Here is a 25250-nt window from a genome sequence, read left to right on the forward strand (position 1 = left end):
ATCACCTTTTCTGCCTTCATAATCTTCCTTGCTTCTTTCCATTTTCTCACCAAAGTTCTGTTCTCTACTTCTATGACCTCTGTTCCTTCCCACCCTATTCTGTGGTTTGTCTCTTTCTGATGCTTATATATTATTATAATATCCATTCGGCCATTTTGGGTTTCATGAAATCAATTTAACTCTAGTAAAATGCGGAAATACCTTTCGTGCACACAAAACAATATTTCTCATGAGTTATGAATATACTTTTGTTTTCTTTCTTCGCCTGACTGTCACTATTGTTTTAAGGTGTAATGAAGAGTCAGAAGAGAAGCTACATCTGAAATATTTTGCAAACTCACCTTCTATTGCTGACTATTCTCATTCGGCACGATATCAATGGAAAACTGCCACACAAGAGAAATTCTTACATATACCATGGAACTAAAATATTTATTAATAAACAAATCAACATTTTACCTTGCTTTAAGAATAAGTAATTTAGTTTTCATAGTGGCCCAGTCGACGAAAGTCTTGTTTGCCTCTGAGACTAGATTCACTCGTATAGTTGCCAGCTCCTCAAGTAGTTTACGTTTTTCGTTAACTTTGCTTCTAAAGAGCATCAACTTCTCATTTCTGTCTTTCTCCAAAGCAATTAATTTAATTTTTTGTACTGCTAAGTGGCCAGTGATATGCACAAGTTCGGCAATTTTCTCCTGGTAATTGTAGTTCCCATCTGTAAACAAGATAATTGAGTTATAAATTATTATTACGTAATAACGTAAATAATTGTAACATTGTTACCAAAGGGGTTTACTTAAAAGTATATTTATTATCTTTAGTCTAGCACCTAGTTTGATTAACTGCTTCAGAACTAGCCAAATTGTGTCTCGGTGTGTTGTTAATTCTTACCTGTAAGGTAAATTTGATCTTAGTTCCAGTAACAAAGTATAATTTCATAAGTGTAATTAATATGAGAGAGAGAGAATGTGATGTATGATTACGTATATGAATGCTAAACTGACTTGATGCTCCTTCAAAAGATAGTATTCGCAAAGAGGATTAGAAAAGTTTTCGAATACGATTGTATTTTGTTCTACTATTTTTCCAAGTAATTTTCATCATAATTTACACATTTCATCCTTCAAAATCAGTCTTCAAACAAACTCTGCTATGTTTCGTCGGAGATACGGGTACACTCATCGTCTCAAGCAATTAGGAGGTCATCATTGCTCATAAAACATCTCCCGTTAGCCTGTGGAGGAACAGCGCGAAGTCGCATAATACTGTGATATAATATTCAAGACCTCAGTTCGGGTCAGAACTGTGGATATAATATTCTAAGTTTTATTCCAATGCTGGCCAAATACTCGGGGCAAACGTTGGAGCATTGCGCTGGAGATCTATCGCGGTGAAAAATCGTGTAACTATTCTTGAGTCTGGACGCACTTTCTCGAAAATTTCAACAACTTTAGGCAGACATTTCTCAGAACACCACTTTCCTGTGACTGTCTTCTGAGTTTTCAACTCACCTCGTTTTAAAACTCCTCTCACTAAAAAACTGTGGCCACCATTTTCTTCTTCACAGATTGGAATTTTCAAACAGTCGCGAGGTCTCCTCATCTTCGACAAAAGCACAGTTTGCTCTGAGCCATAGTCAGGACGTCATAACAGTACAGCTAAGTTTCATCATTTGCGCAGTATTTTTCACATAGATATATTTCCAATTTTCAAATTATTTCAGAATTTCATGGTATCATAAAACACAGCATGTCATCTGATCGTCGATCAAGTTAAGCGGCACCCGAAAGGCATAAAGCTTCCTAATTTGAAGATGATCTCGCAGAATAGCACGAACTGTTGGTGTGTTGATGCCCAAGAAACACCTCTATTAGTGGCAGGTTATATGACTATGTCTCCAGCATGTCATACTGCATCAATGTTTCCCTCAAACATAGTCGAAGACGGTCGATGTGATTCAGGGCGTCCTCCATGCCAAAATTTCCTCTTTGAAATATCGTCCGATGATAATAGCACTTCAACACTCAACCCACGTGAAAAAATGTAGTCCTAGATTTCCAAATTTTCAGTTTTGTATACTTCGACATCGTTACCACTTTTCATTAGCACACCTTAACGGCAACTGACACCTGAGACGTGACTAGAGCATCTATAGTGCAACTTGGGACCTGTCAAAATACTCTCTAACTTGCAACTGCCTGTGATTTCCGTTCTTCCTATAGCAAAAAACTTTCCTAGGCCCCTTTGTATTTAAATCCGAGATACCAGATTCCCTATTATTCATACTAAATTTGATGTCCTCTAAATAAAATGACCAACTTCATTTCTTTCAATTTTTGGCTTGATTTATCCTTTGATAGTGCGCATCCTTTAACTTTTAATTTCTTCAATAAGAAGTATATATTCGGGTACAGAAGAACGAACGGAAACAAGAAATGAGAAACAATTGAAGAAAAAGGAAAGTGATGAAAATAATGTTCGAAGTCGTAAATTTTTAACAGCAAAAGATAAGAGCTCAAATTTATTGAAGACATATATTTGAAAGTAACGAATAGGGTCTATAAAGAGTCAACGTACCACCAATAAGTTTCAGGAGACCCGTTGAACCAGCTTCTATGCAGTAATCCTAATAGACAATCAATCACAAAAAGAAGAATTGGAAGTATGGAGGATAAGAAGACCCAATTTACTTATAGTCGCTTTTGAATAGTATTTCAATTTACCTATACTAATGTTTTTTTTTTTTTTTTTTTTTTTTTTTTTGTATCTTAACCCAATGTGCCTATTCTTGAGAGGTGACGCAACTTACCTATATTCGTCTTCGAGTCTTAATAAATTTATCTATACCTAGGATTACCGTATTTTCGCTAGTTAAATCCGGGTCGTTTTGTTGGGAGGTAAATATTCGGAACTGAGACACTTCGGTGGGAGGATTATTCCCATGCGTTCCGTTAGTAAAAAGTGCAGACCAGCACAAGAAGACTTCTTTTAATTTCATTTCTTGTGGATATATTAGTAATAAGATTAGGAAGGTAACACCATCTTGAATCCAAAGATTATGTATGAACTATATGCAGTGAGGTGGTGCGTTCTACCAATATACAAGTGTACTATTAACTGAAATTTCATTAGTAGATACTAATGTACAGATAAGTGTAAAATTACAAAAGCAATATTTTAGAATGCTGCAATGAGGATAAGTCAAGAAGAGAAGAAAGAAAGAAGAGCGAAAATGAAAAGAATGTCAACTGAAAACAGGGTCAAAATATAAATCGTCAGAACACCAAAACCTTCAAACTGGGATTCTCCCTTTCAAAACGTGACGGATGGTAACCTTGTCTTTATACTCATTTTTGAGACGTAACCCAATTTACCCACACATACCAACTTTTGAACCGTAACCCATTTTTATTGGGATCCAATTTATCAATTACAACTGTTTTTGTAGGAAATGTTATCAGGGTAGACTATATGTATAGAGACTTTTGTCGCTAGTATTACCTGACCAGGATAGCAGAGCGGTTTTGGGAGGATGGCGCTGCTGTTGCGTTTACATCAGTTTCTTGGCAAGCGCGGTGGGACAGGGGAGCGGAGAGTTTCATTCAGCAGTGTATCCAACGGGTTTTAAAAGTTGCAGTTTGGATGTTATGCATAGCTTTCCGCTTAATAAAGAATGCCGTAAGTTACGTGGTTGTAGTGAACCATTCCTGCAGTAATGCAGATGTATTGTGAATAGTGATAACTTGTTATATGAGTGGAAATTACCAATTTAAGAACAACATAGCACAATCAACAATTCAGTGAGCTTCTACCGCAGCGTTTCCCAACAGGTGTGCCGTGAATGGGCCGCTGGTGTGCCGCGAGGAATCGAAGCAAAATTATTAATTTTATAGCAATCAAAATTCAAAAGGAGGGGAAAATGTATATTTGTATTTCACATTACTATGAACCTCTACTATGAATCTACAATTTTAAGTTTCATACCAGGTTACTGTTCTGTATATTTCTAATGTTGAAAAAAATAGTTACTATTGTTATGACCATTATTGCTTCTTTATTGTTGCAGACTATTTCGTAACTTGAAAATTATAAATATCATTCAGTCCTTTCGACAAATCACCTACATTTGTGTTTTAAAAGTAAAAGAGATTTGTTTGTTCGTTCGTTATTTAGTGATCTTCCTTCTTAGTAAAAGGTTGGATACAGTTTTTAAAAAGAAAGCGTATTTTTTAAAAACCTGAGTCCAATATTTCATTGCAATTGTTTTCTATTTTTAAATTAGAATGTAAAATAAGCATAATGATTTACCACGGGGAAAAACCAATGATAGAGCTTTCTTTTCTGTAAGAAGATCAATAATCACAGAAAAATACCACTGTGTTTTATATTTACAAATAATATCTATAAGTGTGCTGCGAGAATCCAAGTAACACCCGTAGTGTGCCGCAAGTTGAAAAAGGTTGGGAAACGCTGTTCTACCGTGTATCAAGCAGATTGTATAAAAATTGATTACGTTTTATTCGATGCCATTATAAAACAGGAGCAGCCTGAAAAACACTGCTCGCTAGTTTGTTCGCAAGTTAATATGGTGTATCTTTGTTGTATTTGTTTTCTTGTTTGTTACTTAAGATGTTCTACAAATAACTTCAATAACTTTAAAACGGTTTGTCTTAACTTGAGCCAGGGGCGGATCCAGGCCGAGTGTTTGGGGGCTGTCGTTCGAAGTCAAATCAAGGTAAGAGTGTATTGCAAAAAAAATAAAAAAAAGTAAAACAATTTTAGAAAAGAAGTAGCTATTGTCTGCAATTTCTAGAACAGAAATGGCCACCTGCGATTTCGAAGGTGGGCATCTTTTGAGCAAGAACGCCAGTCTAAGTAATTTCTTGCAATTTATTGCTTTATTTTTCTGCAACATAAAACAAAAAAAAATAAGGCCTACCTATTTTAGGTTTTATTTTACATTTATAATACAAAGGTGAACATTCTTAGGTTTTTTTTTAAATAAAAAATATCCTATTCTGGGGGGAGCAATCGCCCCGATCGCCCTGCCCCCTGGATCTGCCCCTGACTTGAACATGTGCGTGAAGTGGTTTATTACGAACAAGATAAAAAGAACTGTGATAGGTTGATTACAAGTAATCCGGTTAGAAACACTGCTGCTTGCATTTTAGTTCCAAAACCGGCCGCCCGCACTCGTTCGCTGGTCAGGTAATAGCTTCTTTTTTTATAATCATAAACTTTCTCGTATTCACTCAGCATTTAACAACTCGGGATGTGACAGTATTTATAAAAGAAAGAAAGAGAGAGGGGGGGAGAGAGGAAGAATAATGAGAATCATGGGCGCCGACTACGTGGGTGCTCCGGGATCCAGTACCCACACAAATAATCTTGTGGGTGCTGCACACCCACAAGACTTTTGGTTTGATAGGAACAATATAAAATAAATATTTCTCACTCTCTCTCTTGCAAATAAGCAAAAAACAAAAAATAATAAGCAATTAAAACACTGGGATGGAAGTTAAAATTTCTAACCTCGTAAACATAATTGTTTGTTTCAAATGTATCTATGAAAAGGCAAACCAAGCAACATCTTGCCCTTTTCTTTGCTTTTCTCTGGCCTAGTCAAGGGCAGTCCCCACAATAATAAAGTGAAACTATATTGTGAATATAATCGAGCACAGCCCTTTATGACAGTGTTCATAAAAGATCTTAACTAAAAGGAAATCAATCAAAAAAAATATCGACACTCCTCTGAAAACATATAACATGTCCCACCATTGATACGCACTCACATAAATTTTGGAAAGTCGGCGCCGTTGATAATAATTCCGAGACGATAAATTTCAAATTACGAAGACTGATTTACTTAGATTTCAATCTAGTCCAAAATCATGTCAATACTACTTGCGTGCTCCATTTTAAATTGAAGAATCCGTCCTCATAGCCTAGCTGCAGGCCCGTGTCCAGGGAGGTATAGGGAAGCCGGTCCCTAAATTTTTGCTGCCCCCCTAAAATTTTCACGGTAGATTTGCAAATGAACCATAATATGGTGATGAAATATAATATGGTTGGATCGCCCCCCCCCCTAACTTCAGCCTCCCCTACATTTTTGGGCTGGCTACCAACCCGCCTAGCTGCTGAATAAAAAGTAAATAACTTTTCTTGTAGTACTATTGAACATTTAGAATATTTATGTCAGAGTCTAAGGCTAGTTTTAGACGAAAGCATTTATCGTAGCATTTCTCGTAGCAGATATGCTGCCAAATATCTCATATAATATTCTATGGCATCAAAAGTATATTGTGCTTTTACACGGTAGCATTTTGATAAGCATTTTGACGTGACGTAGCAAACAAATCACTGGAGAAGAGCGCAATTATGGCTCAAAAACTAAAAACAGATATTTCAGTCACTATTTCTCCTAAAGCCCTTTTTCGCATACGCTTATTATAATACAAAGGATTTTTAACGGTGCAGTTATACTATTCAGATCCATAGATTTTAAAATTTACAGAAGAAATTTCTAATATTTTAATAGAGTAGTGTATAAGTAATGGAAATAAGGTGTGCACTTACATCTGAAATGTTTATTTACGTGGAAATATAGAAATTAAAGTCGAACCTGAAATGCACGTAATCTTCAATAAGCTGCCATAAAATTTTGCAAGTCTGTAACTTCCCCATTTCCACTACTGCTGCTGCTGCTACTACTACTGCTACCACTACAACTCTTCTTCCAACTACTACTACTACCCGTTCCTACTCCTACTCCTATTCCTATTCCTACTACTACTACTACTACTACTACTACTACTACTACTCTTACTATTACTACACCTACTGCTACTGTTACTATTACTAAGTACTCCTACTACTACTACTTACTTCTACTACTATTACTCTTACTATTACTACTACTACTACTACTACTATGAATACACCTACTACTACTTCTCCTCCTCCTCCTCCTACTACTACTACTTATACTATGGATCCGTATAGTAAAACTACACGTTACCACCTCTTAAAGTGAACCTGCACCGGAGAATGCAAGAGTACACCAATAAATGAAACGAAAAAGTTTTTTAAAATTAATTTCTGTGTGTATCCGTATAGTGAAACTGCACGCTTTTAACTTTGTACAAACAAGGATGTTCCTCATATAATTTAATCAACATAATAATAGTATCCCTACTCCAACTCATTTTTCTTTACTACAATTCAATTTCCCACACATCGCTTCCTTTTAACACACCACGGCGCTGCAATCGGAGCAGAAATGCTGGGGAAAATGCTACGAAATAGAGCAGGTTCTATCGACAAGAAATGCTATAGGATATGCCATGGCAAGGGAAATGCTATAACATTTGCTACTTTACACGGTAGGATATTGATGATACGATTTTTGCTACGAGAAATGCTACGATAAATGCTTCCGTCTAAAACTAGCCTAAGAAGTGGAAATGACCATCATTACATATTTTAAAATGACAACAAAGAACTTACGGAAATATTTAACTAGTCAAGAAAAAAGTATTGACTGTGTATGAAAACACGTGGCGTGAACTAGAATCCAATTCACTCTCCAATCACTCACTCTTGCTTCTCAATTCCAACAGTTTCTTACCGGACACCAAAAAGTAATAAAGGATTCTCTATGTAGTAACCTGTCTAGGCGAATGCCGTTGAATTCCACTGTTTGTAACATATTCTATTCCTATTTACGATTGTTATTTTATATGATCTAGAGCAGTGATATTAAACCGGGTGTACGCGTACCCCTGGAGATACGAGAAGATGTTTCTGGGGGGTACATAATGCTAATTCCGGGAATGTCTGTTGACAGTTCACTGCAAATAAAAGTCGATAACTTGTCAATTTTCGACTTTTGTATTTATGCTCGAAAAGAGTACAGTGAAATTAATGACAGTATTACTTCACAACTTTTTCCATTTCCATCTACATATTTTTTGTAAACAGGTTTTCTCTGTATTAACATCAATAAAAACGAAGTACAAAAATTGCTTGAGTTCAGAATCAGCTCTGATTCTCGCAACCTTGAAGATTGTACCAAGAATCGAGGAATTGGTGTCCCGGGAAGCTCAGTCATCTCATTAACAAGTTAGTTCTAAAGTGACTTCTAGTTTTTGAATTTTTAACATTGTCCTCAGGCTACGACAGGGAAGATGAGAGGAAAATCCTCCTCAGTAGAACTGGATCTATCCCATATGTTTTGAAATATCCCATGTTAATTTTTTCGGATGTGAACTTTATCCCCCTGTAAATAGTCTTTTGATTGGCATTTTCTTGGATCTCTATTTGCCCTCATTTTTAATCAACAGAACATGCGTATTAAGTTCAATAAGTTAATTTCAATTTAATTTCTTTTAAACAGGTTCAGAGGTATGCACAATTGGATGGCGAACTGTGTGTAGGGGTACGCGAGAAAATAAAGGTTGAATACCACTGCTCTAGAGGGATGCAAGAATACTTTAGTCAAACAAGATCTAGTCCCACTCAGATATGAAGTTGAGTGTGTACAATGTGCACCTACTTTTATTAGCAGTAACATGTTGAAAGAAAAACGGTAAAAATAAAAAAGTAAGTAATAAACGAAGAAGAGCAATGTAGAGGAGTCGCTAAAATTAATTCTCTTTTAACGAGGGCGATTACGAAACATCACCTACTAATCGAAATCCTGATTATTTTCCAATAAAGTAAATTTCAATAAACTTTCTTATTATTGTTCGTCCCTTAATGCATACTCCTCTCATGGTTAATTATCCCATATCGGACTCCCGAAGAAAACTCATCGAAACAACTTATTGACCGTGCCAATAGCGACTACTCTCAGTCATGACTCCGTTTTCTTTCATTGAGAAATAGAAAAGAAAGAGAAGAAAGTAGAAGGGTAAAAGGAGGAGGTAGAAAAAGGAAGAGAAAAAAGATAGAAAATAAATAGGGTATTTTAATAAGAACCAGATTACTGGATAATTCCGGAAATATAGTAAAAGGTCGGGAAAGTCGTTGAAAGACGAATCATTCTAAATGTTATTAACGACTAATCAATTTTGGAATGCTTCGGAATAGACACATGTTCCCTCATACCACCCAGACCTAGCTCCAGGCACCACGATCGTGGGGTTGCCCAGACCTAGACCAGGAAAGGAGAAAATTGAATTCATTCTTTGTACTGTTATTCCAACCGGTGATTGATAACCATCCAGCATCTGAACTCTGTTCTCTAGGATCGACCACACATATGAATTAGCCAAGAAAGAAAGAAAAAAAATCAAACTTATAAACTCAATATAAATTTATGTATCGTATCAATAAGAGTTTCAACTTCCTGGAAGAAAGATGTCGTATTTAGGCTCATCCTGCTATTTTCGTTTCACTCCTAGAGCCGATTTAAACCATTAGTAGCGGTCCTTCATGACCTAGGTTATTTACCTTACCACATATATTAAAACATGACACATATATTATAGATGTTAATATAACAAATGATATAACTAAAATTACTTAAATTAAATCTATCATGCATTCACTCGCTCACTCACTCAGGACAGTGTATATATGTTTAAAGGAAACCAACTAACTACAAAGATACAAATAATTTATTACATCCATAGTGAAAAAAAAGAAATAATTATAAAAAAAATACTAAAAGCACAAGTTCTTGGTTATATATCAATAGAATACATAGGGTTATACTTTAGTAAGTCTTTATACATTTGATCATATTGACAAATGGAAAGAAAAAAATAATTACATGTATCATATCTTAGGCATGCTAAAGCAAAATTATGATTTGCGACATACGCAAAGGAGACACTTATTTCACTTAAAAAAAATATGGACAAAGAGGAAAGAAAAGAAAAAACTTTTAGGTGTACTAGAACTTATGAGTCTCTACCTCACATTGAGCAATAAAATATTAATAATTCTGAGCGTTCAAATCACAAATCACGCACTACTCGTAGTGTCCAAAAACATTTCGCTCCATTTAACTTAGTTTGTGTTTATATATATATATATATGACTATTAGTTTATAAAACCATTCATCAACTATATTTAGTTTGTAACTCTTAGCAGTTTATATCTGCACTCGCAAACTGCGACGTTTATACCCATCTAGGGATTTTGAAAAATCACTCTCCGCCAGAGGATGTTTCTCCTCTTAGTCAGTCCATTTCCAAACTTATTAATTGGATAATTTCAAGTTATTTGTTCAACACTGGGACACGTCATGAGACCTTTCCTTTATCCAGGTCACTTTTGTATATATGTATACATGGTTCGGATTTAAAACGATCTTCCACAGGAGTAAGGAGTATGATGGTTTAAATTGAGGATAAAAAAACTGGTCAAGTCACAGGATACATATGCAGGTGAGAGGGATTAAAGGTACACTTTCCACAATGGTTTTAGATTGGTAGTTCAGGGATAATATTCATTATGATGTGGGTTACGTTTAGACCTGCCGTTACTTCTTAATACATGCCATTAAATAATTACATAGGTTATCATTTACATCTATTCAGAAGAAAAGGAAAATTATTTGAGTGCACGGCGGTATTCTTGACAAAAATCTATATTCTTATACTCGTCGGAAAACTTACTGGTAAACTATAGCAACCAATACACGTTTGGGGGGACAGACACGAGCGCTCTTACATATATCCATATAATACATTTAATATCATACTTTAACATCATATTCACATACTAAGCACATGTACATTTCGACGTATTCATTTCTCTCTATATATATATTTATAATAAATGCGCACACATTTAAATTAATCACCCCAACAATAATTTTTGAAAAGGTTGCAAGTACAAGAAAACAAATTACTTCCGACGTTACATTAAAAAAAAGAGAATTGATCTTTCTACCTGATACCGCGCGTCTATAAATTTTAACTTTTATATAATCAATTCGTGCTTAAATAATAAAAAAAAGAACTTTGTGAGGCAGGCACGTAACACAGAACATTCCTAAAGATATAACTAGATAACCTAAAATACAATTTCTGGGCCCAGGTTAACTACAAGATAAACGAAAACCAAAACAGAAAGGAAAGTGACCAATGGATTAAAAAAACTTAAAGGGACGACGGTGAAAGAACGTAATTGAAGTGTCGTCAAATATGAAGTCGTTATTCATTTTGGCAATAGGTCAAAATGTGATGGAGGACCCAATCACTATCTACTTTATCCATGAATCGTGTCTTGCAACGTCTCGGCTGGTAATTTCAGATCAGAGTTGTACGTTAAATAAATCGTAAGCGACAAGTTCAAAAATCGGGGGGGGGAGGTTAAACTTTAAAAAAAACTAGAGAAGAAGTAGAAGAAGTATAGGTAAAAAGAGAGGAGACAGAACACTACAACTACGAAAGATAAGTGGTCGAATTTACGTATACAACATACTATAACCAAATATTCTCTTTTATGCCAAAAAGGGTTCGGCTTACCAAATAAATAGCCGAAAAAGATGTCTGCAAAAATGAGACAAGTCTGTGTCCCCGATGGGATTTTCGGAAAGACAAAGGCTTTAGGGAAATCCCACCACTCACCGTATCCGGTCAACACCCTTGCAGATCCCGGAATCCTCCGGAAGGTTAGAGACGGCGCTAATTTAGAATTTCAAAAAGAAAATCATACAACCTCTCGGAAAGTAAAAGAATCCAGAATAGTAATGAAACTAGAGTAATAGCTAAGATATCCCTAATTAGTGATTTGCCAAAATAAAAAAAAATTAAATAAACTGGATTTTGGATCGGTGATTTCTATTGCCAAACTTCACCGATAGCTCCCCTTCGCAGAATGCGCTAAATTCTGAGGCATCGATTAATTTCCATCACTATCTAGTTTGAAAACTAAGAAAAGAAAACGAAAATATTCAAGGGGGGAGGGGTCGATGCCCGGGTACGGTAAAATAAATTTCAATAACTAATTGTTTTGATTCTGTAACCCTGTCAGAGCTGTCGCCTTCATGAATATTGTAAGCTAGCCCGAGTAGGTAACGTGAAGAAAAAAAATCCCATGGAGTAGGATATTCTATTTTAAAACCGACCAGAAAATATAATTCACTACAGCCCCGTTCTACAGCTACTATTGTCTTTTGCATAATTGATTATTAAATATGTCTAGTCAGCGATTGTACGATGCTACCCATGCTATCAGATGATATAGTTGATCATTACTATAACACATCAAACTACAAAGTATTACCATAGTCCGACTATATATCGCCCTCCGGTCCGCGTGATATTCCGGTGCAGGGATCAGAACCTGAGATGCTTGTAGCTATACGTATCTATTCAATATATATTTATATCAACACGTGGCGAAGTATTCACTGGGCTACTATATATTTAACTATATGGGTGTCCTATCTTCTATATTCATCTACTACAATATTCATATACTTCATATTCATATTCATATTAATATTCATATAATATTCATATCATCATCTTTTTCATTTACTACGACGCTATATTCTACAAACACCCTGTTTCCTCTATCTATGCCCAGCCTATATACACATTTCATCATAATACTTTAAAATCTATAGTCACTACAAACATTTCCCATTCCGATCACTGCACGACAACCTCACTCGAACTCAAGACTCTTTCACCACACACACACAATACTATGTAATACCTGGTAGCTTTATTAAGAAAGAAAAAAATCCTACGTATGTTCACTGAAAAATAGAATTATCTTCAATAATATTTAATGTTTATGAAATTCTGACAACAATGAAATTATTCTGCAGCCACAAAAAAAGAAATGAACATTTAATATAATTTCAAAGCGAAGAACTAGCATCATATCGCCCGACTTCTGTTAAGAAATTACGTATTGTTTATTTACTTAAATATTTCGATTTCTAGACTAAGCAGAATGTTGTAATTTTCAGAAAATATTAATTTTGGGTCACTTAACCTAACTGTACATCCATATGGGCTGGGAATTATACCTTCTAGGTTTTATTTCGAAAAGAAAGGTCAATTCCATGGAAACTAAATCACTAATAGCATCGACATAAGAATGACGGTTAGTACTGACTTTTGACACTAGGGGCTAGCGACGATATGATCAACCCTTGAACCACTGAATGTGACCTTGTACACGGAATTATTGTACTATATTACGTTCACTTTCAAATATTGTTTATAAGTTCATTTAATGACGGAATAATAAAAAAAATTATCGCATAGTAAATACTACACTGTCCATATTTAATTATCTCACACACTCTTTCATCACTTAACTACCATCACTACTACTGATACTACATTACGAACACACACATGCCACATCCATAATACACACTACATTAATACATGTTATACTAATAAATATACACAGACAACATTCAGATTCTACCATTTTAAATCGGCTCTATCGGTTTACGAAAGGAAAAGGGAAAGAAAGGAACAGGGCCAATTGGCCCTTGTATTCACTAAATCACATTCTTAATACAACCTGTTTAATCAATGCCCCCGAGGGGACATATCAAAGTGTTGACTAACAATAGGACCCCTGCCCTGAAGGGGCAGGAACCCGGAACAAACTACATGTTCAACTCATCCCGCTGGAAGCTGTACTCCCAATTTGGGAGTAGACAGGAGCCCTCTTGAAAGTTTACACGTGCATTATGATTACTATCCTAACTACAAAGAAATTAAATACCGCCATGCTACTAATAAATAAATACAAAAAGAAATCACATTCACTACATACACGAAAACAAACGGCAGTGAGGCAGGCCTTACGTAACTCGAAAAGAAATAGTTTTTAGGATAAGAATATTTTAAGGGAGAAAACACTACTCCTCCGAAACTGTTTGTGGATCCCTAAGAACAACTCGCAAACTGATGCACTTCGCAGAACCTGTCCATCACTAACTATATCTGCACAACATGGCGTCACCGAGTTATGCTTCCTATTTTAGTTCTTCAGTCCGGTTTTTACTATGAAAATCTAGCAAATTATGGCTCCGTAGCTTCCTGCTTGGTAGTTATTCAACTATTATATTAGTTTTACCTTTTACTGCAGCTTTTCTAGCTCCTTTCTACCTTTCTGAGCTGGAAGATCCGAGTCTGGCTGTTGTCAGCAAAATTTTCAGGCATGGAATGGGAATAATCGCGCTCTAATATCATAGCGTGGGTGAATCCTCCAATCAAAACAAAGCATTTTTGGCGGTGGGGCTTTGAAACGAATAAAATTTGGTAAAATCTGGATTAAACTAGATTTCAGAAGGACCTAGGTATCTAAAAGAGAGGTGAAGGGTGGTCCTGAAAATTCTGTCGAATTTTAGATTGGTTATTTATTCGAAAAGTTCCGTCCAATAGTGGACCTATGTTTTCAGATCGCACTGACACCGTAAGAATTGTAATAATCCATTTACATATCCATATACAAGACTTATAGCTAATTTAATATATAAATAAAGATATTGATTCCCAAAACTATAATTCCTAATAAATTTTTTACAGTTTTCCATGTTAATTTGAAATAGAATAACAAACAATATTACGAATTATATGAACAGCCAGAAATTTTTTGTTAAACGTCAAGTACAGTCGGTGCAAAAATTTTCGGGCACCCTCCTATTAAAAACATCATCACATTAGACTGTAATGGCATATTACAATGTGGTAAATAGTAACGGCAGATTTTATGGACCAGAACCAATGAATTTCTAAGCTGTACTCAAGAAATGAAGTGTCATTTCATCCCCGGACTCATTATCATGGCTACAACTTGTTACGATTAATTATTATCATTGTATTATCTAATTGTAAATGAAACCCCCTTTCAATGTTTCCGTCAAAGTAGACTGGCAACCCTGCTTTGTCAAGCTACTGCGTAATGGCTCTCTCCCGAGTCCGGCTGCGCGATTGAGTAGCTGACGTCATCGGGAAGGCTTCCTCTACGTGCAAAACGCGAGGCTGCTTCCTGTTGACTGCTAATCACGGTAAGGGTAATGTAGTTCGAAAAGGGTTCTGTGAATTTATAAGAATGGGAACGTAAGACGTAATTTACAGTGACTTTTGAATAGTGAGAATTACTTCTGTTTGAAACTATTGCTTTGGAAGATTGAAATATGGCAAATGAAAGGTGAAAATAGTGAAAATTTAATATAAGTTTTGTTCAAATCATTTCGAGTAAGTCATTGATATCTTTGGAAGTTTCATAATTCGATTTATTATGTGTGACTTACAGAGGAGGTGGGAGAGTTAGTGAAGGGGTCCTCTATGTTAATCCCATTTGCTATTTTTATTTTTATTCTAAATTTATAGAGGATTCAGTCACTGGCTCTGTTCACTGTTTCTCTCAAGGTAAGCTTCATGTTAGTTTCAAAAGTTGAAAAAAAAAGGTCAGAGTGTTTTTAAGAATTCATGCTTGCCCTCTCCTTAATCGGAACCTTGAAGGAGGATTTCATAAAACAGAAGGGAAAGGAGTTGTTAAATAATTTTCGTGAAAAAAAAGTAAGATTTTGTGTTAAAACTACCGTTTGATTTGATTGAAACAAGTATTCGTTCCCAGTTCAAGGCTGGATTTGTTTGTTCCATTAAAGGTTTCAAGTTACAAATTTACAAATACGGAACTTTAATTGTTTGCTATACATGCATCTATTATTGTTGTTTTCTATACTTATCTGTTACAATAAATTGTTAACTACTTTGAAATTTTTGGGAAGTCACAATTTCAAGAAGTAGATTAGATCCTTACCCCACTGATTTGGTATTCAGAAAAAAAAAGCACTTTTAAAAATAAGATAAAGGAATTAAAGTAATATATTTTTGGAAAGTAGAATTTACTCCATTACCCGTAGTGCAAAAAACTTGTATTTCGGTGGAGTTGTCTAGTGGTTCCTCCTTTGAAAAAAAAAGAAAAAAAAAGGGTTTTGAAGGTAGGAGCTAGGGTTGGTCTACCGAGGGATAGGTTTAAATGTTGCACTGAATTATGTATGTTGTGGTTCTCCGCAACATATATAATTTAAAAGATTTGCAGTCAACAGGACTACTTTCCAAAATTTTTGTATGTGGGAAGGATCTTGTAAGAATTGCCCCCCCCCCCCAAATTTGTGTAACGTTTGAAATTCAGCTGGTTAGAGGCAAAACTATTTTATGCGCCTAACATTGGGGTCATTTTGTATTATCCTAGTATCATTACTATATTTTTGTCTTGTGAAGGACGTTAGCAATATGGCACAGAATTACGATAGGAGGGCCAGAGATTTACATTTTCTTTCGGGATGTAATAATGAGGGAGAAACCTCTAGTACAAGTAGTGATGAGTTTTTGGGGTACTCATATGAATTTGAAAACCCAATATTTGAACGTGGGGGTGGATTTAGTCAACCACTAACCCAACAAACCGCGGAGCCAGAGGCTGTAATGAAAATAGGAGTACTATCCAAAATACTTCCTTTTCAAGTAATTTGACTCTAAATTTCAGTAAACAAGCTTCGGATGGTGTTTATCGAGCTCTAATTAATGAAATAAATTCACTTCCTATTATAGATGGTTCTAATACGGAACTAACATTTAAATTTCTACTGAAATTGGATAGTATTGTGAGAAGTAAGAATTTACCCTTAGATTTGGTTCTCATTGCCTGTCTTTCACGTTCTAGAGGTGAAGTTCAGGAAATGATACAGGTCCTTATCGGTGGTTCTTATTCGTGGCAAACTATTTGTAGAAGAATTATGCTCAGATTTATCTCTACTGTTGCTCGTACCCAGTTCATGTCAAAATATTTTTACACAATGCAGAGTGAAGATCAAACGCTTTTTGAATTTGCAGATTTTAAATTAAGCATTATTAACGTCCTTGACATGTCCTTTAGCGAAAATTCTGTTTGTGATCTAATATGTAACATGGTCTGTCCTTCTGCCCATATGTTTTTGGTAGAACATGGGATGCCTCATACGTTTGAGCAATTAATGTCTTTGTCAGCTAGGTATGATATGTTGCATAGGTATAAGGCCGATTATTATAAACTGCGAACACCTGTTAGGGGAAATCGGGATATGGTACCATCCCGGAAATCGTCTGCTATGGTCGGTGTTAAAAATACTAGAGATCAAGTAATTATGCAATCAAGGCAACCCACTCAAAGGTGTTATTATAACCCCCCTCAATTATTAAGTAATAATGTTAATCATATTGGTGGGAATAGTCAGACATGTGTAAAGGATTGTGTTCAACCCTGTGATTGGTCAAGGGAGAGTGAGAACTTATTGGAAAATACCCCCTTTTCTCAAAAGCTAATTATTGTACCGGTTTATATAAAAGGGAAGTGTGTAAATTGCTTAGTGGATACTGGTAGTACTTGCAATTACATTAGTAAACGGTATTTTGAGCAATTGAAGAAACAGTGTAAAATTAAAGTGGAAAATATTAGTGTTCAGACTACTGGATTAGGAAACATTCAAGTATCGGTAAATCAACGTGTTCGAATTTACTTTAAAATGAGAGGACATCAATTCTCAGAAAACTTTTATATAGTTGAAGCAACAGACTTTGACATTTTGCTAGGGAACTGTTTTCATTCAAAATTTAATGCCGTTATTGACATCTCCAATGGAGTGTATAAGGTCCAATCTCGAAAATTAGTTGTTCCTATTCGAGAAACCTCGTTATTAGCAGTTACTCCTCGCTCTTCCCTATCTACTTCTAGGGAAGAGGATAGTGGACAGCAACCAGCACGCTCTTTTGGTTCGCCGAAAACTTTACCTCGCCCTAGGCCTACACAAAATTTTTCGAACACGATTGGGATGTCAACGTCTACTCTGCCGGCTTCTGTGGCTCCAGGTGTCTGTAGGAGAGATGCCGCAGTTGGAGTTTCCTTTGATCCGGAATTGGAGGTGCAGTTTGACCATTCAGTTTTACATCCGGAGGCGTCCGAAAGGGAAGAAAGAAAAGGTAATTATACTGTTTCATCAGAACTTTTACAGAAAAACCCTGAATTACAAAATTATGTTGATAACTTAGTAGAGAATTTTAATGATGTTATTACAACGAAGATAGGAAGAGTTAAAAACTTTACATATAATATTGAATTGACAGATAACACTCCGATTCGTCAACAGCCGTACCAAATCCCCACTAATAAACAAAAAGAACTTGAGGAATATATACAGAATTTAGTTAAAGAGGGAATTGTAGAAGAAATTGATTATTCCCCCTTTACATCTCCCTGTTTCTTGGTTACAAATGCTGATAAGAGTATGAGACTCGTAGTGGCATATGGTGAAATCAATAAGAGAATAATTGCGCAGAGTTTTCCGTCTCCGAATATGGAAAATGTGATTTCTAGCATTTCAAATCATTCGATTTTTTCAATTTTCGATATCCGAAGCAGTTTCTATCAGTTATCCTTGTCTAAGGAATGCAGAAATTACACTGCTTTTGTAACCAAGAATAAAGTTTATCGTTTTACAGCTTGTCTCATGGGTTTGACAGTTTCTCCATTCGTTCTAAGTAATATTATGAATAAGGTGTTCCATGATCTTGTTGGTAAAAATCTTGAAATATTTTTGATGATATTTTATTGTTCAGTTCGGATCTAGATAGCCATAAAAAAAACTGGTTGAAGAGGTATTATCTCGTCTCAGGAAATGGGGTATTACAATTTCTCCCAAGAAAACGCATTTATTTCAAACTAGTATTAAGTATTTGGGCTTCCGTTTTGAAAACGGTAATATGAGTATAGATCCTGAGCGAGTAAAGGCGATAAATGATATACCACGGCCAAAGAATCGTAAAGGAGTCAATAGAATTTGTTCATTCTTTAATTTCTATTCTAAATTTATTTATAAGTATTCAGAATTAATAGCACCACTACAAGAACTTAGGTCAACTAAACATCCTTTTAAATGGACAAAGATTCATGATCAAGCTCTTCAAAATTTAAAGCAAGCCTTTTGTGAGCATGTGATTTTAAGAGTCCCTGATATGAACTCTAGTTTCGTAATTCATTGCGATTCTAGTCTTCGTCATTTTTCTGGGGTCCTTTCACAATATGATGAAAATGGAAACTTACGACCAGTTTCCCTGTTCTCAAAAGCTATTCCTCCATCAGACTGGAGTAAGAATATATATGAATTGGAGATGAAATCTTTGTGCCTTTGTTTGGAAAAATTTGAATACTATTTGCATAATCCTTTTGTAGTTTATTCTGACTCGAAAAGTTTAACTTGGCTTTTGACCAATCATAAGCGCCAGAGACGTTATAAAACCTTACTCGAGAAAATAGCTCGTTTTAAATTCCGAATTGTTCACATAAGGAGTACGATAAATACAGTTGCAGATTTTCTGTCCAGGGTTGGAAATTATTTAGTTTTATACCAAAGATGAAAATGTAGTAGAAGTGGTAAAAGATCGAGGGAAAAATGTAAATGTTTCATTTTTCAATTTCTTTCAGTATCCTAATTTCAGTGAACCCTTAGCAGAACAACAGCGTAAAGATCCACACCTGAAAGAGATTATTGATAAGCTAGAACGAAAGGAAGAGGTAAGCCAATATAAACTTCAACAAAAAATTCTGTTGAAGAAAACAAAAGGGAAAGGTGGAAATGGTTTTCGAGTTGTTATTCCTCCAAAGTTAATAAATTCCATAATTGAGTATACTCACCAGCCCTTGGTTAATGGTGGTCATATGGGTGTAAGAAAAACTATAGCGAAGGTATCTTCTCGTTATACATGGCCTAATATGGTTGAACATATAAAAGAATATATAAAAAAGGTGCCATATTTGTCAAACCTGTAAAGAAAGTGTTTCAAAACCAATGGGAATTTATTATTCCAGGAAAATTAAACATCCAAATTATGTTTGGCATATTAACACGGCGGGGCGTCTTCCTAAAAGCTCAGGTTACGAATATATCTTAGTAGTAACTGATTCTTTCAGTAGATTTGTTATGTTAGAACCTTTGAGGCGTTTAACATCTAAAATTATTTGTTCTAAATTACTTGAACTGTTTTTGCGCTACGGGTTTCCAGGGAAGGTTCTTCACGACAACGCTTCCTATTTTGCCTCAGAATACTTCAGCCAATTCTTATATACGTATGGTATTCAGGGGATAAAGACCTCTCCATATAACCCTTCTCCGAATCAATCAGAGAGAACGGTGCGTTCGGTGAAAAATTTGCTCAAGGCATATCTTGATAAGAGTCAAAGGAACTGGGCCCATTTACTATCAAAAATAGCCTTTACTATCAACATGAGCCAAAGTGAGAGTATTGGAGTCGCACCTTGTGAAGCTTTTATGGGACGGAAGTTTTTTCATCCTTTGGATGCTAAATGGTTGATGGATCTTGAGATTTTAGATGAAGATCAAAATAAAGAACAGAAATTCGAAAATATCTGTAAGAACATTGAAAGATCCTAGAAACATAGTGAAAAGGTTTATTCGCAAAAACATGTACCAGTAAACCTTAAAATCGGTGATTCAGTTTTGGTTAAAAAGATATTAAAATTGTCTGCTGAAAAGCATTTTAATCCTAAAATCGCGCCAATTTATGGTGGGCCTTTCCGTGTCCTGAGCAAGCCAACACCCAATACTGTTTGGTTGGAAAACATTGAGAACCCACAAATTAGAATTAAACGACATGTTAGGTTTTGTAAATAATATGTCCCAGCTGAAAATGTAGAAAATAGAGGTAATAATAGCAATTAGTGTTAAGTGATGATATTTTATATAATTGTACAATGATTGTTGGAACTTTTGGTGTTTGTTTTTTATGTCTCATTCTATTCCTGCAGGAAAAGAGTATCATCCATCATCATTGTGTTTGTCTTCGTTTTGTAATCGTCGCTGTTAACTGCATGTACTCCTGAGAACGGGAATGAATTGTAAAGAAGGAACGACCATGAGGTTTGGAAAAAAATGGAATTGGGGTAATGTACAATTCTAATAATTAATCTTTGTTTTGGTTTGAAAATTTATCCCTCTGACCCCAGGGAACTATATATGTTACGATTAATTATTATCATTGTATTATCTAATTGTAAATGAAACCCCCTTTCAATGTTTCCGTCAAAGTAGACTGGCAACCCTGCTTTGTCAAGCTACTGCGTAATGGCTCTCTCCCGAGTCCGGCTGCGCGATTGAGTAGCTGACGTCATCGGGAAGGCTTCCTCTACGTGCAAAACGCGAGGCTGCTTCCTGTTGACTGCTAATCACGGTAAGGGTAATGTAGTTCGAAAAGGGCTCTGTGAATTTATAAGAATGGGAACGTAAGACGTAATTTACAGTGACTTTTGAATAGTGAGAATTACTTCTGTTTGAAACTATTGCTTTGGAAGATTGAAATATGGCAAATGAAAGGTGAAAATAGTGAAAATTTAATATAATAAGTTTTGTTCAAATCATTTCGAGTAAGTCATTGATATCTTTGGAAGTTTCATAATTCGATTTATTATGTGTGACTTACAGAGGAGGAGGTGGGAGAGTTAGTGAAGGCTAAATTTATAGAGGATTCAGTCACTGGCTCTGTTCACTGTTTCTCTCAAGGTAAGCTTCATGTTAGTTTCAAAAGTTGAAAAAAAAAGGTCAGAGTGTTTTTAAGAATTCATGCTTGCCCTCTCCTTAATCGGAACCTTGAAGGAGGATTTCATAAAACAGAAGGGAAAGGAGTTGTTAAATAATTTTTGTGAAAAAAAGTAAGATTTTGTGTTAAAACTACCGTTTGATTTGATTGAAACAAGTATTCGTTCCCAGTTCAAGGCTGGATTTGTTTGTTCCATTAAAGGTTTCAAGTTACAAATTTACAAATACGGAACTTTAATTGTTTGCTATACATACATCTATTATTGTTGTTTTCTATACTTATCTGTTACAATAAATTGTTAACTACTTTGAAATTTTTGGGAAGTCACAATTTCAAGAAGTAGATTAGATCCTTACCCCACTAATTTGGTATTCAGAAAAAAAAGCATTTTTAAAAATAAGATAAAGGAATTAAAGTAATATATTTTTGGAAAGTAGAATTTACTCCATTACCCGTAGTGCAAAAGTAAACTTGTATTTCGGTGGAGTTGTCTCGTGGTTCCTCCTTTGAAAAAAAAAGGGTTTTGAAGGTAAAAGCTAGGGTTGGTCTACCGAGGGATAGGTTTAAATGTTGCACTGAATTATGTATGTTGTGGTTCTCCGCAACAAACTGAACTGCCTCCCCAGCAACCCTGCTGAATATAACAATGCAATATGCTAAGGGATTTCTTTAATTTACAACCCGTAGGGGAGAGAGTTCATATTTTCCGCTGCGAAGTACTTGAGCATGTCGTGGCTTCTTGGACTGACGTATATCGGGCCAACCGGGCCGGAGTCCTTACCTTCCATCTGTTCCGGGTTCTTGTCAATGGAGGTCTAGCGTTTCTGTTGTGAGAGTCTGCAACTGTCGCAGGCTTTGGTCCTCGGCATTCTGGAGGACATTACTGGGGCTGGGGTATAGTATAGATCTTCGGAATTGCGGTGATATTCTTGCTAAATCTGTGACGGCAGGATTTTCACGTTGTCTGGCACGAGCCCAGAGTGTTGTTGAGAGAGTGTGTCGGGTGTCGGGGAGGAGGCTGAGGTCCTCATGGATTTGTGCGAAGTTACTTTTCCTTTACTTTATGTAGTTTTCGATTTTAGCATCATAATTCGGGTTACCATACACCCCATTTTGACCCAGACTATCCGAGTTTGAAGGCTCTTGTCTGGAGTACTACTGGTTTATATTTTGTTCTGGTTTTCAGTCGTGGCAATCTTCTCACTCCTTTTTTGCGTACCCTATCTTTATAGCACTATTCTAAATATTATTTTTTGAAATTTCTGTACCCAGATTTACATATGTTCCCCAAACATTGTTCAAAACTCAAACTGCCCCGGTTAAATTCTGGCTTTATTAGTCATCGATACTCAATCAATAGGAACAATCTACTGTCACTCACTTTTGGTGAGTGTTGACCTATTATCATGGGCGGAGTTAGGAATTGTCTGTTGGAGGGCAGACCTTTTGACAGGTCTTGGTAGGTGGCCATCTTATAGATGGCATTTTTATTATTTTTTTTGTCAAAAAGTTTGGGGCAATGGCCCTCCATAATTCCGCATAGTGCCTATTATTCAATTAATTCTGGTATTTTATCAGAAACAAATGTTAAACTATGACTATAGTCATAGAATGTGCCAGCTTTAGTCTGGAATTCCGAGAACCCTATCTAAGATCAGGGATTTATTCAGGGGGTAGCCCGGGGGGAATGTCCCCCCGAAGAAAATTCATTCCCTCCCGGAGAAACTCCCAAAATTTCAGTCACAAATGTAGAAATTACTTCACCCAATTATTTGTTTTTCTTTCCGTGCACGTGCAGACGAAATCCGATCTCTCAATATACATATATATATATGACGCAGACCCATTCTATATAAATATTAAACATGTAACATCTAAGATAAAATATCAAAATAGTCAATAAAACCTGTATTTCTTAACGCTATGACCGAGTTTGGCAGAACATGAAATTGTCAACTGTTGAACAAAGGTTTGTGTTTTAGTAGGTACTATACTCTCGCGTTATATTATATATTAGTAGGTAGCACTAGCACAGATTGAGATAGGAAAGGAAAGATAGGGAAGATCTTTCGATCATTCCATATGATCTCTGATGTCAGCAGACTTCAGTTCTTGAAAATGTACAGTTCTTGCATTGTTTGAAATAGAGCGCCTAAATTTCATTTCTCGCATCGGAAGTAATAGACGTAAATGTGTTTTACAATTGTTAAGGTAAACACACCTTTCTTTAACTAAAAATAAGTCAGTTAAAGGGTGAGATTCAGAGGGCGTCATTTAGAGGGATCAGAGAGGAACAGTTATCCCTCCTGGGTTAGAGATTTATATAGAATTTATCAATATAATAGTAGTATATAAGTGAAAGATTGCTATTGAAGGTGACGAAGGAGGGGCAGGCGGAGCGACGGCTCCGGGCACCGAATAAGGGGCGCACGATTCGGGAGGGAAAAATAAAAGAAAAGAAGGAAAGAAAAAAGAGGGAATGAAGCACATGTGCACATATATGAAATGAAAGGAAAAAGTAATAAAAAGTGCTCAAAATCAAGGAAAAGCAGGGTTTACTTTTTAAAATTTTCTCACCTTTCGCAGCTGGACTGTGGACCTCACTCATATGTACGGGGGTGCCGTCGTATACTCTCGCCCCAAACGCTAACTTTCCACGACACGACACTAATCCTACTGAAGATTTCGTAAACTAAACTATTGATGTATGCAGTGAAGAAACCAAGGCTAATATACTTGATTTAGAATCAGAAGTGTGAGAAAGAATGATTACTTTTTGTTAAGATATTCCTGTTTGTTTTAGGTCAAAAAATATTTGAGAATTTAAATCTTAAAAAAAAAAAAAAAAAAACTTCTACATTAGTAACAAACAGGAACTACTGAATATAGGGGAAAAATAACTAAAATAGCTACTGTAAATAGCAGTTAAAGTTTAGTGTAAAATATTTTTGCCAGTCTTTATTTAATGTTTTAGATAAAATTAAACGATTGTTTTTTTTTTAATTATAATCTCACATTGAATATTTATAAGCAATTAGTCTCAATATTAGCTAAGATGTGCATGTGAATGGAATTGTTAAATATGCTGCTTTCTTGCAAAAATACAGAAAAACAACCCCCCGAGGAGTTCACATTCCCCCCCGGATGAAAATGTCTGAATTCAACACTGTCTAAGATCCGTGTTACTTTCGTAATCATTATTACTGATACATCAACGGAAATGAAGTAAAAATGAATCTTATGGTATTAGGTATTTTCTACAGATGGAAGGAGTGAAAGTAAACGTCTCACGAAAGTCCAAATTAGCAAAATTTACTTTCCACCAAAGTATCCTGGTTTAGAATACCAGAAGCATGATAACCTTAACTATAAGTTGTCTATTTCTGAGTTATATGCATTTTGTAACTAAACTCACCTTTGGAGTACGAACTCGGTAGTTCAATAGAATTACATTTCAGAATATGTGACAAATGCTTCCTAATCTTATTGGTGACAATGCCATTCACAACTTGTTTCTCAGTTGCATTCATCTTCCAATTGGGAATAAGATCATTCTTCATTGGAATTCCCAGAATATTTTCTTCTTTCTCCAAACATGTGGTAAAAATATGAGCATATTTAATAGACTTGTTCATTTCTTGAATCACCTGAAGAAAAGAAAA

General features: G+C 35.6%; 1 protein-coding gene across 2 annotated transcripts in view; it reads right to left on the reverse strand.

Moving 5' to 3' along the window:
• LOC145664250 (uncharacterized) overlaps positions 1 to 25250 on the reverse strand; it is a 57621-nt gene that overhangs the window by 13970 nt on the left and 18401 nt on the right. For both annotated transcript variants that reach the window (XM_081730752.1, XM_081730751.1), the window contains 2 exons: positions 25004 to 25235; positions 460 to 715 (listed from right to left, as the gene is read on the reverse strand). In XM_081730752.1, the coding sequence (XP_081586878.1) occupies positions 460 to 715; positions 25004 to 25235 (488 nt within the window). The remainder of the gene's footprint in view (positions 1 to 459; positions 716 to 25003; positions 25236 to 25250) is intronic.

The sequence above is a fragment of the Thermobia domestica genome, chromosome 11 (genome assembly GCF_964235325.1).
Source record: "Thermobia domestica chromosome 11, izTheDome1.hap1.1, whole genome shotgun sequence".
NCBI lineage: Eukaryota > Metazoa > Arthropoda > Insecta > Zygentoma > Lepismatidae > Thermobia > Thermobia domestica.